The sequence below is a fragment of the Montipora capricornis genome, chromosome 9 (genome assembly GCF_036669925.1).
Source record: "Montipora capricornis isolate CH-2021 chromosome 9, ASM3666992v2, whole genome shotgun sequence".
Classification (NCBI taxonomy): Eukaryota; Metazoa; Cnidaria; class Anthozoa; order Scleractinia; family Acroporidae; genus Montipora; species Montipora capricornis.
In genome coordinates, this window is record NC_090891.1 from 36,105,671 (window position 1) to 36,120,670 (window position 15,000).

The window sequence follows — 15,000 nt, forward strand, 5'->3', positions numbered from 1 at the left end:
TTTTTTTTTCTTGTGACGCGATAGTCAAATTTATGAACGATTTCACAGCATGGCATTGCGCATCTGTACTGCGCATCACACGTCTTGCGCGAGCGGAGGAAATAAGGCGACATTTTGCAGCTCAGAACTCCATTCTCGTCCCTTTCGTCCGTTTTTCTTTTGTCAACACCAATACACGGTCGCTTGGCCACAGCCAAAGCTCTTCCGGCTCTTCTGCACATTCTTAAAAACGGTCGTCAACGGTTACAAAGCGAATGAACATTATACCATTACCGCGACTGCGCTTATTTTTGGCTGCGACTAGAGTCTGTGTTCTTGGCGCACCAAAAGAAAAAGCGGACTCTGGCGACGAGAATCGAATGCGCGCGGAATTCGCAAGACATTCCGAGGAATATTCGTTTCCAGTGACTTTAGAGGACCTATGCTTATGCCCTAAACAAACATTTTTTCCAATTCAACAATTTCCCCACTGAATAAAGCTTGCCTCTTGTTCATTTTGCGCAAGCCGATTGAATAAACATGTCCTCAATGTGGCATGAAAGTCAAAACCGTCATTTTCCGAGTAAACAAACATAAATTATAAGCACAGGTGAAACGGTGCAAGAGATTAAAGTCCACTATAATTAATTGAAGCTAGCGATTCCGTTTCATCGAATGATTGGTCCCGTTGGATTCCAACTCTGTCGAGCAACATCATGCACTCTCATCGCCTATCGTCCACTTTGAACTGATATTACTCATTTTTAAGAGAGTCAATCACGGTTTTCTCTGTTGACCACCCGCATGACAGTCCACTAGTTGATGGTAGTTTGTTCTTGACATTTTACGGGGCAGGGCCTGGCAGTGGACGCTTGCGCGAACAAACTGACGCCAATTCAGCTGAAAATGAACGTCGAAAGAAAGGAAAACATTTTCCATGGGCAAGCTAGTTTTGAAGTAGAGCGCCCAAACTATCTTCAACTCTAAATTTAGTTCAACCGCCAATTTTTTGGTTGTTTAAGACATCATTATACAAACACTTGCTTGCTTTTCCCATGGCTCGCTGCTCTGAATCTGGAATAAGATATACCGTAGGTTTTTGCTGTATCGATAATTCTTAAGATCTACGAATTTTATTGTGTGATTTTGGAGTGTGAGGTTTATTGAGTGTATATTGTTCCTAGTTTGTAATCGCTAAAAGGAACTGTGCACTGTCAAAAGGCCTCCTTTAATTAGTGTATAACGTCGTAATTAATCAACTGTTGATTTCTGTTCCCTTGTTATTTTGTAACAAAGTTACTGGCAAGGAATTTCTCTGCTTGACTCGTTTTTCCAGTCAAAGTTGGGGAAAAAGGAAAATGGGCTCTTCTCAAGGAAACGAGAAAGTGCAACGACATTTAGACTTTGAAGTTGTACAATAAGAGCATATAGTCAAATAATACAAGGAAATAAATCATACTTAATAACTTAGTTAATAACTATGAATAAATTGAGCTGACCCCACAAGAAGCTATATTAGCCCCCAGCTTATTTGACAACTGAACTTAGATTTCCTTTGAAATAATGGACGACTGAGAAGAACAGATTTACATCGATAAGTGAAGACTGACGCATTGTACATTCAATTTTATGAAGGCGCGAGGACGAAAAGTATGTTAGGCCGCGCGTAGCTCAGTGGCGGGTGGAACGCTTCGACACAGCAGGACGCCTGTGGTGGTCTTTTAAATCAATAAAGATGCATTTATCATTTCGTCTTGAGGACTTTGCACCATAACGTGAAATTAATCCTATTTAAATAACGGAGAGTGGACACGATCGGATTTTCCCAAAGAGAAGGCTTTGAAGTGCTTGAAGAAAAGCTTAATGTGGTATTTATTTTTTGACTTGCAAGCGCCTATCTATGCGAATGCAACCGCCGCTCAACAATTACTTCTTCATTAAAAACGCTAACATCGTAAGTTCAAATGACTTGTGTAAACAGGCATACCCCGCAAAACGCAGTCCTTCAAGAGCCCTTATTTACTGACCACACTTTCTTTCTCTTTAATTCCGCGCTTGACGACTCGGGCCGTTAAACGCGTTTCATTGTTTCATTGGAATGAGGACGAAGACACGATGGCTAGCTGTGGCTACGGTGTGTGACGTAAATCACCGGTACTCAGCAGTCGTCATATAAACCACTTCTTTTGGCCGCGTTGACTTGACGCGCACCCACGTCTAGATCTAAGAAGAAATTTATGTCTCAACACCGAGAGCTATGTCAGTATCAACAGCTCCCAGAAGCTGCATTCATTGCGTTGTACAGATTGCGTGAAACGATTGCCTATTTGCGTGATGAATCACTGATAAGTTGATTTCATCAGGCAAATCAACCTGTTGAAATTTCTTTAATCTTTTTCATCCCCTTGTCTATCTATTCTTCAAACCGTTCTAACTGCACAAATCGAGACGATATTGAAGTATGCGCAGTGAAGCTTATCGTTCAAGCTTGTTGGGCATTCGAGTGTTTGTCTTTGCCAACTTTGAAAAATTGCTTCGTCATTAAAAGCAGATGAACAACTGCTCCTAAAAACTCAATTATTCGAAAAGAAATTAAAACCTTCTCTCCAATGGAACTGGACTTCACAATTTTCTTGAGAAACTGGTTGCTTTATCGGTGGTAGGATTTAATCATTGCGTACTTAGCAGCGTATAAAATCGAGTGCAAGCTCTGCTAGCTAAGCGTAAATCCGTACAAATAGATCCTTCAGAGAGTTTAAATCAGTTCGTGTTTGTTTATAAGAAGGGCTTACATATATTGTTACACGGATTGCGCCTTGAAAGACTCGCAGGCTAATGACTATAAAAAGTCGTCCATTAATCGAATTTGAACGTAGGTTAGGATTAAAGAGAAAGAACGATTAGTTCTTTAGTGAGGCAAAAATGTCTTTTGCATTCAATTTGAGGCAACGGCCGTCTTGTTGAGAGAGAAAAACAATGCCGGTGGAGAAAGGCAAACTATAGAATTGTTTTCGATTTTCTTTTAAAGTTCTTTCTTTTTTTGTTTCAGTCGATCAGTATGGTTGCTGATCACGTGCTAAAACACAGGCATGTAGCGGTTGAATTGCATTGGATCGGCTGCTTGGCTCCAGTGAGCCAATTTTTGATAAACGCAAACACACACTTATACACACATATTCGGTTAAGTGTAACGCGAAATGTCACCGATAAAGTCGAGCGATTTTAGCGTAATCTGTTTCAACTGAAAGACTTAAAGACAGTAGATGAATCACTCTTTTGCTCTTTCCTCATTCTAATTCACGCGTGAGATTCACCTACTTAACAAATTACATGCCATGTTAGCAGCCTTTAGAGTCAATAAATCTTGTGTTGAATGCGCAAATGGAGAAACTGTAGTTTTTTTTACGTGCGTGGAAACCTCACGGTAGTTCTACCTACTTAGTTAAGCAGTTTTAAAGTGTATCAAGAAAAAATGTTCATGGCAAAAGCGTTTTATCGTAGCATGGAGAATGATTGGAGAAATAAACAAACTTTCTTTGACAATTTATTCCGAAAAGCCCGTAATCACCGGGAATGGGTAACTTTTTGGATTATTTAGTTTATATGAACATGATTGCGGAGTATGACCTCATTTCAGTCTATGAGTACAATAAAAAGTCCACTGAATAACGTAAAGGAAAGGAAAAATTAATGTCCTTCAAATAAATTGAGTACTGATTCTGCGGAAAAGCTCAGAAGCAATATAATGAAGTAAAAACATCAAAGATTTACAACAAGTAAGCTTATTGTATTTGGCTGTTTGTTAAGTCATAACTGGTCTAATGACCAATGAGAACTGAGCTTGCAGATTAAATTGATATCTCTATATGCTTGAAATATTGAGGTTGATTCAATGGCGTAGGTGAAGCGTAAAGACCTTTTCAAGACAAGCCATATCCTACTTCTCGCTTTTTTGCATTTTTAAGGCAATTCGGCAGGCTTGAGCCACCTTGCGTTTTATGGACTTTATTGTAGGCCCGGCAAAACACGATGAAATGAAATGAAACGACTCTGGTGGGATAGAAAAGGGAGGAAGCTGCATTTCGTCAATTCTTACTTTGTTAGTCAACAGTGGTTAAGACTACGTCAAATGACGTTTAAAAAACATTATTCAACTTCCACTAAAATAGTATGAAAAGTTGACATCCGCATTGCACGAAACCAAGCAAATTTCAAATCACCTACGAAGCAATACATCCACATTTTCTGAAGCAGAGCCCACCCAAAAAGTCAGTTAGGTTTAATCTGGAAAGATCTTGAGTTTTTTCTTTTATCCTGCTTCGAACGGATTGTCTTGTTGAACTTATCGTGGTCTTAGCGGTCCATTCAGCATAAATAGCTTCAGGCGAAAAACATTAGCAGAGTATGTTACGAAAAGTTAATCAAGCAACTCATATGCATAACAAAAGAAGAGCACTCTAGGAACCCCTATTTATTGGAAAACCCTTTACAATTTTTTTTTATAGCTTTGTGAAGCATCTTGGACAGAAGCAAGCGAATTGATAGCACCCGCTCTAGAAGGTAAAGTGATTTTCCATTTTTTGTCCTCTTCAAATATAGTTTGTTATATTCCTTTTCAATTGACCTACTTAAATAATTATGGAGTGAAGCTTTGATCTTCGTGGGTTATTGCATTCTGTTAGACACATGTGAAGGAATTTGCTTGTTTTTGCCTCGAGTATTTTCAAAGCTTTGCGAAAGTTGACTGCCCATAGCAAGGCCTTTGGGTGCCTTTGCCGTGTTCGATTCATTGATTTTAAGGATATATTTCCTGCCTTCTCATGCTTGACTACAGTAGAGGGAAATCGTTCACAAACAAACAATTCCATGTACAAATCCAACTTAACGCCTGCCCACGAGCGCTTGTTTACTGCCCAAATATTTGCAGCCTATGAGGACGATCTCGAAACGCGCGGAGTACTTTCGTTCCGAATGACATAAGGACGGCTAACCCGTCGTTCCGTATCATGAGCGATTCTTGATATTTGATGGCTGTGCGCCTCTTGCAGTGCTGTGGTGAAACGGGATGCGATTTTGTTGAACTGATTTCTGGTTCATTGGTTTAACACGAATTCACTCGAGTGAGGTGTGAAGTTAAGTCAGAGAGAAGACCGGATCAGTCATCTGTGATAACAGTTAAATAGCTTCTAATTCGATTATCGCTTCGAGCAGAGACAAACGTTGGCAATTCTCTTTCATATAATATTGCTAACCAGCACGGGAACCGAGATCTTTCCTAAAGCTATGAACCAGATCAAAAGCGATTCGTTATGTTAATTTCCTCATGGGAGAACAAGACTGACTTCCTAAAGTTGGCTCACGAAACTTATCGTGCGCGATTAAAATGCAACATTGTTGATTTCTTCAAAAATTTCGGATCCAATTTTGCACGAATTCAAGCCGACAGGCAGCTCCTTAAGAAATTCATGGCTAAAGCGCAGCGTAAGTTTGACAACGAAGCCTTCGTGGGTCTGTTTGCGTTTTGTCGACACACGTCATTTGCCTAGAATACAAGAACATGCAATTCTGCTAAGACTGAGCAAGCATTTCGTCTCTCTCTGCTGCACTCCGTCAAATTAGCACTGTTAAACACGGTAATGTTAAATCCGTTTTCAATATGACGAATATGATACCCCAATTCACACTACTGTGAGATAAGGAGGAAATAAACTTGAAGTTGACATAAGTTGTTCTCTCTCGAAAAGCGTTTTCTCTGTTCGCGAAAATTACGCGAAAATCCTAGGAATTTAGGACAAGCGCACTTTTTTGCTTAAAAATTGATTCTTCCTCAACCAAATTTGTTGCCGAAGGCAGTCTTTTTGATAAGTCCTTAAATAGTTTGGCGTTACTGCACATTTTATGATAGGAACATATAATTTCTACGAAGTTTAAAACTAGTTGAAGCCATATTTTCATGATGCTTCGAAGACATACAGAGTTGATCAGTCATGGCGCAAATAAAACTGGAAAGGAAACGAATGACTCAGTGACTGTAAGGTAGTTTCATATCCTGTATTCAGTTAAGTCTCAAGCACAATAGAGATCAGACAATGATGGCATATTGATCAGTGGTCAGATACAAAGCTTATAAAGCTCGGTGCCTTGCTTTTCAATTGTACACGTGAGTGCAAGTTTTATAAACTGAGAAACCTTTAAGAATAGATCAATCTTGAGGATGAATGCTTTCGTGCGAACCAAAAACCCATTCTCCTCTAGAAAATCTTAAAAACTAAGGGAATTGAATATAGAAGCTAAAGTGATGAGATTCGAGTTTATTTAATCACAATGACTGCGAAAATGCCGTTTTTAGTGTGGAAACTCTGATCTCGATCTGAACAGGAAATAACCTTTGAGCACAGTGATGCTCAATTCGGGTTTCGTGTCTTGAGCTGTGTAATCAAGCATACAAAATTCTCGATGCTTATCGTAAGTTCCGTCTCATGAAGCACCCTCTTGACTGACTACGCATTTCAAGCTCGAAACCACCCGTTTCGCAGACTCATCGAATCAAAAATAGGAGGCCTCGTTCGCGGTTCTTCCGCTCAAATAGGAATCTTTCCTTGATTTTGATGCTGTTGTATAAACTGCGGAAAACGCAAGTGGATTTGAAGCGATTACATTAGCTTAGTACTGACGAATTAGAATACTTTGAAATTCCAACACTGTATGCAAATGATAAATACTAAAACAGCTGAAACAATTGCAAGACTTGAAAAACAGCTGTTAAAAATCGTCCAAGATTTTAAGGAAAACCTTTTTGAAAGAGCAATTTTTTGGACTAAAACATACAGATGACAGCGCGCACCTAACATTTTCCTTATATACTTCATACAAACTAACCCATACTAAAGCTTCATTTAATCATAAACTAATCTTTAACCAGTTAATCTTTAACAATGGTCCAAGAATCAAGTTTTCACGAGGGCAAAATTATAATCGGACTGCAGTTCTTTCCTCCCATAGTTGTCACTGATAAATAGGGAATGACAGTTCATTTCGTGACGTCACAGACTCGATTGGAATTGGAATGCACCGCGCTTGCGTAAAGAGGAAAACATGTCAGAAAATTTGTATTGCAACGACAATATTCTAGCAAAGAGAACAAAAAGAAAAAATACAAATTTTGCGATGAACTTTACTTTTCGATGATGTAATTAACTCAAAGCTGAATGTTTCAATAATTTTCAGAAATATCGCCCCGAGCACCAATTTGTTCTTTGTTGAAAATTCTACGATTTCTAATTCAGAGATTCTATCACGCGCAAATGCCACAACCGGGAAACCGCGATTTCCTTGGGATTCTATTGTGGAAGCGACAAATTACTGTCTAAGACATACTTAACCTGTTATCATCAGCCTTTTAATTTGGCACTACAATCAAGTGTAGAGCTCTCGGTTTCCCGTGTTACACACATCAACAACTTCTTATAAATTCATCTCACGCCCTCCCCTCATTAATATTAATTGCGGCATAACTTGCGCATTTTCCCAATTAGAAGTCAAAAGGTCTTGTATTCGCTCTGGGGCTAATTGTCAGCGCAGTGTTTTAATGCCGTTAATATTGTGCTGTGATGTCCATAGGATTGGAGTCAACACCAGCATATTTTGCACGGGTCATAATAAGCGCTATTTGCCATCTCGACTTCCCCTGGCTTCACTCTCCCATGAAATTGTGATCTGCGCAGCAATAGATCACTGGACAAAAAAGGGACGAAGACTTTGTCAGCATGAAAACGAAGAAGTGGGCGTTAAGTAATATTTTATTGGCGCCCGTTCATCAAAGCAATGAAATTTTCCGTTTGCAATTTGTCGGGAAACAACATGGAATGCAAACAATAAGGTTGTTTGGCTTTGAAGGAAAATACGCATTGTGGGGTGCTCCTTAGTGTCTCCGCAACACAAAGAACGCTGTTCAATAGAGTTTGCAGCGATATAATACTCACCTATTCGCCTGCTAATATTTTTCTCCTTGCGTTTTTCTTTTTTACCCTTCTTTTACATTCTGGAATGCATCAACGACCGTCCCGGAGACACCCGCGAGTGTCTTGCACCTCTCTCTTACTAAAGATCAGTCACAGTCGAACGCTTCAGCCACATTCTCCACTCTTTCACCCCAATCAAAACCACAATAAATTGCGAAACTCGATTTATGCTAATGTTATGCTATTTGCGCGCAATCTCTGAGCAATCTAAAAACCGGAAATTCGTAGGTCCACTCATATTTGTATCAAGGTCAGCACATTTGCGTTACTCAGCATTCTGCTATTTGCGCGTGTCCTAGATGTATTTGGAAAAATAGAGGAATCAATCTAATTTGTCTTAGATAGATGGCCTTGTGAAAACCAGTTGATACTGTGTTTTCATAGTCTCGGATGACTGACAGATAGTCTGTTGTCCGATTGTTTCATGCTGGCCCAAATTAGGTTTTGAAAACAATGGCTTTCTCTGCGAACCAATTAGATTTCTCGATTGGAAAATGTGTCAATCAGTCTTGAGTTGGGTTTTCGAATGCAATATATTCGGAAGCCCACAAAGTCAGATTGGGATCATTTGCAAGTTTAACGTCCGCGAACACGAGGTGTGTTGAAGGAATGCCCACTTGGCGAGACATTCGTCTGTTTTTATTCTCTGTTGTGCTCGAAACGGTTCAATGATCTGCTGCAGAAATTTGATAGTATTTGTGTTCTTTATTTGGTTTTCACAGGCTTTCGCTTACGGCCAAGTCACAGTGTTTAGTAACGCCTGACTGAGCTTAAACGGTCGTAGCGCCTGAGTGATTTTTGGAAAGGCAAAATACACACGGATCAACGGGTGCACTGGAATGGCTCATACTACAAAACAAGGTAGTAAATTAATTTGGTGTTTAGTAGCAAAACAAGTACGCAACAGTAAACTAAGGACCAATTTACATACCTCACAGGACACGGTGGAGTTAACCAACTTGGAGGTTTGTTCGTGAATGGAAGACCTCTCCCAGATGTTGTTCGATCAAGAATTGTTGAGTTGGCTCAGAGCGGAGTACGGCCATGTGACATTTCGCGGCAACTAAGGGTATCTCACGGCTGTGTAAGCAAGATTCTTTGCCGTTTCTACGAGACAGGCTCCATCAAACCGGGGGTAATTGGCGGGAGCAAGCCGAAGGTAGCAACAGGTCCCGTTGTCAACAAGATCGCGGACTACAAGCGTGCGAACCCAACAATGTTCGCTTGGGAGATTCGAGACCGGCTTCTTAGCGAAGGTGTTTGCACGACAGACAATGTTCCCAGTGTCAGCTCCATAAATAGGATTGTTCGAAATCGAATCAACAGCTCCGACAGCAAAATTGGCCCCGGAAAGACGGAGGAGATTGTTAGCGACGTTCCCGATGGCAGCATGAAAGTTGAGCCGTCAAGTGTTCATATGCCTCGGAATTCCTACTCTATCAACGGGATTCTAGGCATGGCCGCCCACTCAGTTAATTCTGTTCCCCCAAGCAAAAGAAAGCATTCAGTGGAAAGCGCCGAAAGCACAGGTATTTTAATGTTGTTAAGTTGTGTTGGAATTTTTTTATGTTTTCGTGAGAAATCCAAAACCCAGACAAAGCCTTTTCGCCCATGCGTCGTAGAAGTTTGTAGAGAAGGCGCGCGCGCGAAAATATTCTTGTTTACATTGATGGTTAATGATCGGAGAATTTGATGTGAAATGCAACAAACTCACATCATTGACAAAAATCTCTGGGGCATTACATGTAGGTCGAGGAAACCGCTCTCTGTTAAGAGCAAGAAGGGCTTTTCTTAAGAAGGACAACATTTTTTTTTTAAATTTAAGAAAAAGTAATGTGCACTTATAAGGAGAATTCGTCAGATAAATTAATACTGTAATATTGATTTTAAGGTTAAGCAGAGCTCAAAAGCAGGAATGAAATGAAATGCAAATGTGGATTGGGTTATATGTCTCTTTAAATATGACCTTAAGCACCCCCTGAAAGAAAGTGAACATTTTACCATGATTTCTCCATGTTCCTAATTTATCTATATTCTCTTAGGGAGTCATTCTGAAGAAGAGGGTCCAGAGGGCCAAATGGATGCTGGGTCACCCTCAGATCTCCGGGGACACAAGATAGTGCGCCGTCAACGCACAACATTTTCTGGAGACCAAATTGAACAGTTAGAAAAGACTTTTGAGAAGACCCATTACCCTGATGTCTTCACACGTGAAAAGCTGGCACAGGATGTTGATCTTTCTGAGGCAAGAATACAGGTACCAAAGTCATTGCTGTTAATGCTGGAAAAGGATTTGAAAAATCTGATTTGAATGCTCTGATCTAACACCACATAACAAACCAAACAAGGATTGTCTATCACTGTGAAAAATTAGACATCGATCAAAAATCTTTAATAACCAATAAATTAGAAGCTTGCAGCTTTCAACAACTGGATCTAATCATTCTAACCTTGTTATTTCTTCAAAGTTTTACATTTCCAAGGCTCCGTTTGCTCAAGAATGACAAAATTTGAGTATTTTGTAGGCATGAAAGTCATCAACTTTGAAAATTCCTTTGATCATTTAGCATTACAAGAAATCACTATAATACAGTACAAGGAACTTTTTTTTTTGACATGTGATTGATATTTTTCTAGCATTTGTTGACATAGATTTTTGCATTACAACAAGAACGTGAGGGGAATATTCATAGCTTAGTAACCAGGCATTAGATTGGATGCAAAACTGGACACTGGAAGCAGCCTTTTTCAATTGTTCCCGCAGATAAGCCGCATCCCTGATTTCTAGCGATTATTTTTTTGGAAAAAAGGTGCGTCTTATCTGCGGGTGTTTACGGTACTATTCTTTGCATGAATTTTTCACTTTTACAGCAACATGGTTTTCTTTCCAACTGGCATTTTCTCTTTTCTTGCCCGCTGTGTTTGAATATTCCCAATTCATTTTATGAGAGTTTTGGTGTGAAAACTTGAAATAAACTAAAAAATGATACAAAAATGTTTTCCTTAATCAAATTGATTGTTTGTGTTTGTAATTTTCTACTCTGTCTAATGTTCACTTAACCCTCAGTGATAACACTGTTTGAGAGTTTTGTTTTCCTTCCAGCTTAGCAGTGATGGATTTAACCTGGTCTAATGGTTTAATACACATATAATTTCTTTTAATAACAAGTAATTAGGAAAATTTTAGTGAGGTGGCATCTAATCAATAACATATACCGAAGCAAGTTACCTGTCCGGTGTTTTTTGATCAACAGACAAAAGTGGTCATCATTGAACCAGACAAACCGTACCTTATAGTTAAAGATGCTTACACTGCCATGCATGCATACAGCATTTTATGATTTTCTAATGTAGTTTTTACTTTTTTTACAAGTTCATTCTTCCAGCTTCCAGTGCATTTAGGTTCAATGTTTTGTTGACTGTGTTTGTTTTTTTGTCCAATCCAACCAGGAAAAGACAAATGCCATGAGTTTCTTGAAAAAAATACCCACAGGTTTTGCACAGGAACAATTGAAAATTAGACCAAAGTCTTTTTAAGTTTGCATGTATGTGTACTTTCCTCTGTTAGGCAAATAGGCGGTCACTCATCGACCTTTTACAACTATTATCCTTTTCACTGTTAATGCTGAGCAGTGTAATGAGCTAACTAGGCAAATCAGCATGTGAATTTGTTTTGGAACAGCTCTTTTAAACAGGCTCTTCTTTTCTCTGCAGTATCTGAGTTTTACAGGCATAAGGAAAATGGGTGTTTGGTGCAAGCGTTTAATATCTCAGTTCTCTTACTCACAGGTTTGGTTCTCTAATCGACGGGCCAAGTGGAGGAAGCAAGAAAAGATCCCCTCCATCGGCAGTCCTACAGCTGCAAGCCCTGCGCAATCAGTGCCAACAACCTTTATTAACACTGCAACTGGGTATCCCACCACAGTCATAAGTCCACCACCCAACCACCCCACCCCTGTACAAGATGAGGGCTTGTCATCTGCTCATTATGCGCATCATGCTAGTGATGTAAGTTGGGTTGATTGTCAGTGGTTTCAATAAGTACTGACAGCTGACAAAAGAGAAAAGAGAAGTCGGCTACTTTAATCTCCTTAAAGGGGCTATATGTCATGCTATTATAGGGTGTTTAGGGGAAATCTTCAATTAATCACAAGTTTAGAACTGGAAAATGGTAACGTGGAATTACTCTACTGATAAAATTGTTGTTGCGTCACAAGCAAGATGATTTTGAGCAAAAACGACCGAGGCAATTTACCATAAACTTCAAATGCAATCTGTTTCAATCTTGTTCATTTTGTGTCCATCCATGCTTTTCTTTCCTTTTGCTGTATTTCTTTTATATTGTTCAACAGTTTTAAGTGGTTATTAAAATGTTTCATTGTATTTTTTGGGCATTTTAATTGTCATGCAATTACTTCATTTTGCATGACATAGTCCCTTTATGTTGAAGTATTAATAATTATTAACCCATTGACACCTCAAATGCCCAAGGATGCCCACAGTTGATGAGGAAAATCGTCTAGCGTTACACAGAGTAAAATCTGTCAAGTCTCACTGCCAGGGGTCAATGGGTTAATGACAGATTCTTTTCAAACCTAAGATTAAAGTTCATTTTGACAATGACAACAGTTTGTTATCTTACAAGTGATAAGACAGGAACAATAAATTATTATTAATATTAATAATGGTCATTTTGTTTTCACAGTCAGATCCACCTGTGAAAACAGAATTGACAGAGCTGAAGCCAGTATCTGACCCAACCCTTTCCATGCATACCACAATGGGAATGCCAAACCTGGCACCAGCTCATCAAATTCAGCAGCAGCCTCCGTATGAAATGATGCGAACAGCAGCTGCCCCACCCAGCCAGACATTTATTGCAGTACCAAGTGCTAACCTTGTACAGGCCTCCCACCCCATGGTTGGTGGACAAGGTTACACCATGCGTATCAGCGACAACACCCAGTCATCTGTCAGCAGTAATGCAACATCAGTAGGGTACTCATCAGTTGGACAAAGTGTCATGACAACTTCCCCATCTTATGCAACGCGTAAGTTTCCACGTGACAACCCCATAGTAAAGGTCTATCCATGCATGATTGGTTGGCTCTGGGCAGATACAAAATCAAGTTGAATCCTTAGTTGCCAAGGCATGCCCCCTAGCTGAGACAAATGAGATTTTTACCACAATTGCTTGTAATCTCGCATTCTGATTGGCTAATTTACCGTTGTCGATAGAAGTCTAGACAACGCTGCTTGCGTCATGCTCACGTCAATTTGTCACGCAATGCAATAGCCAATCAGGAACGCTCGTTTTGGAAAAATAATAAACCAATCATATTGCGAGAAAGTTATAGACAACGCTTGCTCTTTCGTTGTGTCATTGAATGTGGTAAAAAACAAATCGAAAGTGGTTCAGCGTTGTCTGTACTCTTATCGACAACGATATTCGTCATCACAATGGTCAAAATTTGTTGTGGACTTACTCTGCTGTGCCTCATGAGTACACAACACTTTCGAATTATTAAGGATACTGTAGATGCTGTGTGCCCTGGCTTTGGCTGTCGCTCAATAATTAAATTAATGTCAAAAACTATAAGCAGCCTTTAAGAGTAATTTCCTTGTTTAACAATAAGCATTTTTTTCCACATTTCTTTTTAGGGAGTCCAATACAGTATCAGAGAGTTATCACAAGTGGTAAGTCAACGTGACTGAGACACTTTCTTACAAGCACATGCGCAGGAACCAGAACCATCTGATTAACAGTAAAGTGCAAATTTAATTTAATGACATTATAAACTGCCACTTTGGCAGTTATTACATTCGATTCCTCTGTAAAATGATGTAATGAAAACAAATCAAAAAGTTAAGGAAATGACCTCTTAATTCCAGTCTTATGACAAAATTGGGCAAGACTTGGAGATATAGCCCTCAACATTATCTGTCCATTGTGATCAGGCACTTTTGTGTGAAAATGTTCTACCGTAAAAAGAGTCACCACAAAAGTAACTTCAACTTGAATCTGTTCCCTTTTTGGAACACATTCAATCAAGAAATAATTTTCTTATACAACAAATTTAAAGAACCCTGCAAGAGCATTGCTTTGACTTGATGTGGTAAAATTCTTATTTCAATGCAAGTGTATTAAGTCAGTCCTTTGTAGGGCTTTTGTTGATCTGGGCTAAATTTGACTTTCAGATGCAAAGATACATTTTTTGCACTTGTAAAAATTAATGAGACTTCATCAAATCAAGATCAAATGGTTTGATTAGATGTTCTTTGCTTCTAATCTGCTTTCTGGCCTTTGGCTTTAATATAAATTTCACAATTTTCTACAAATCCTATATGATCAGACTTGAGATAAATTATTACACAAAAAACCAACAATAATTTTTTTCTTCCCTTATAGGTGGTGACATTGGTCAGGCTACATCCCCACCTGCAGCCAATCCTGCCCCTGGTTATGTCCTCCCACCTGTTAGCACGCTCACTAAAGGTCAGATCCCAGGAGATATGACTGGCCAATTTCCACCATCAAGCTACTCCCAAGTTCAGGCACCCTACCCTGACCAATGGATTCCATATGCAGCTCAAGGGTTCATTGGCAGACCTACAGTGTTCCTGCCTGCCAACTGGTAAGGTTTGTATTTTTCCTGAGTGGTACAATTGCAAAGTAATCAAATTATTCAACATGTCCTATAAACCAATGCATGTAAGTCCACTGTCTCTAGTTATATAATTTACTTTCTTGCTGCAATGTACAGCAAAGACATGGCTATTAAACTGGGGTCCAACCTAAAGCATAATGTCTCTCCCATGGTCTTTGCTTGCTGGCTAAGATCAGGCACATTCTGGTTTTTGCTGAAGAGGGGAACTTACAGAACACTGTTTGGAGGAGGGCCTAGTACCAACTTTTGACACAGCCTACATACATGTATGACATCAAGTTTAGGAGTCAAACCAAAGTGCTCTGATTGATACATGTAAGAGTCATCTTGTA

At 39.4% G+C, this 15,000-nt stretch overlaps 2 protein-coding genes across 8 annotated transcripts in view; one reads left to right on the top strand and one right to left on the bottom strand.

The window, feature by feature from the left end:
- Nucleotides 1-8,338, bottom strand: part of LOC138017005 (astacin-like metalloprotease toxin 1) — a 41,718-nt gene extending 33,380 nt beyond the window's left edge. The window contains exon 1 of one of the 2 annotated variants that reach the window (XM_068864206.1): nt 7,962-8,338. The gene's annotated coding sequence lies outside the window, so the exon portion shown is untranslated. The remainder of the gene's footprint in view (nt 1-7,961) is intronic. The other variant, XM_068864207.1, reaches the window with a different exon arrangement.
- LOC138017004 (paired box protein Pax-6-like) overlaps nt 4,485-15,000 on the top strand; it is a 12,866-nt gene continuing 2,350 nt past the window's right edge. The window contains exons 1-8 of one of the 6 annotated variants that reach the window (XM_068864203.1): nt 4,485-4,539; nt 8,723-8,861; nt 8,939-9,529; nt 10,043-10,257; nt 11,790-12,008; nt 12,706-13,051; nt 13,662-13,697; nt 14,410-14,640. In XM_068864203.1, coding sequence (XP_068720304.1) covers nt 8,840-8,861; nt 8,939-9,529; nt 10,043-10,257; nt 11,790-12,008; nt 12,706-13,051; nt 13,662-13,697; nt 14,410-14,639 — 1,659 coding nt within the window. In that variant the 5' untranslated portion in view covers nt 4,485-4,539; nt 8,723-8,839 and the 3' untranslated portion in view covers nt 14,640. Of the gene's footprint in view, nt 4,540-8,477; nt 8,597-8,722; nt 8,862-8,938; nt 9,530-10,042; nt 10,258-11,789; nt 12,009-12,705; nt 13,052-13,661; nt 13,698-14,409; nt 14,641-15,000 lie in introns of those variants that run through there. The other 5 variants (XM_068864199.1, XM_068864204.1, XM_068864201.1 and 2 more) reach the window with 5 other exon arrangements.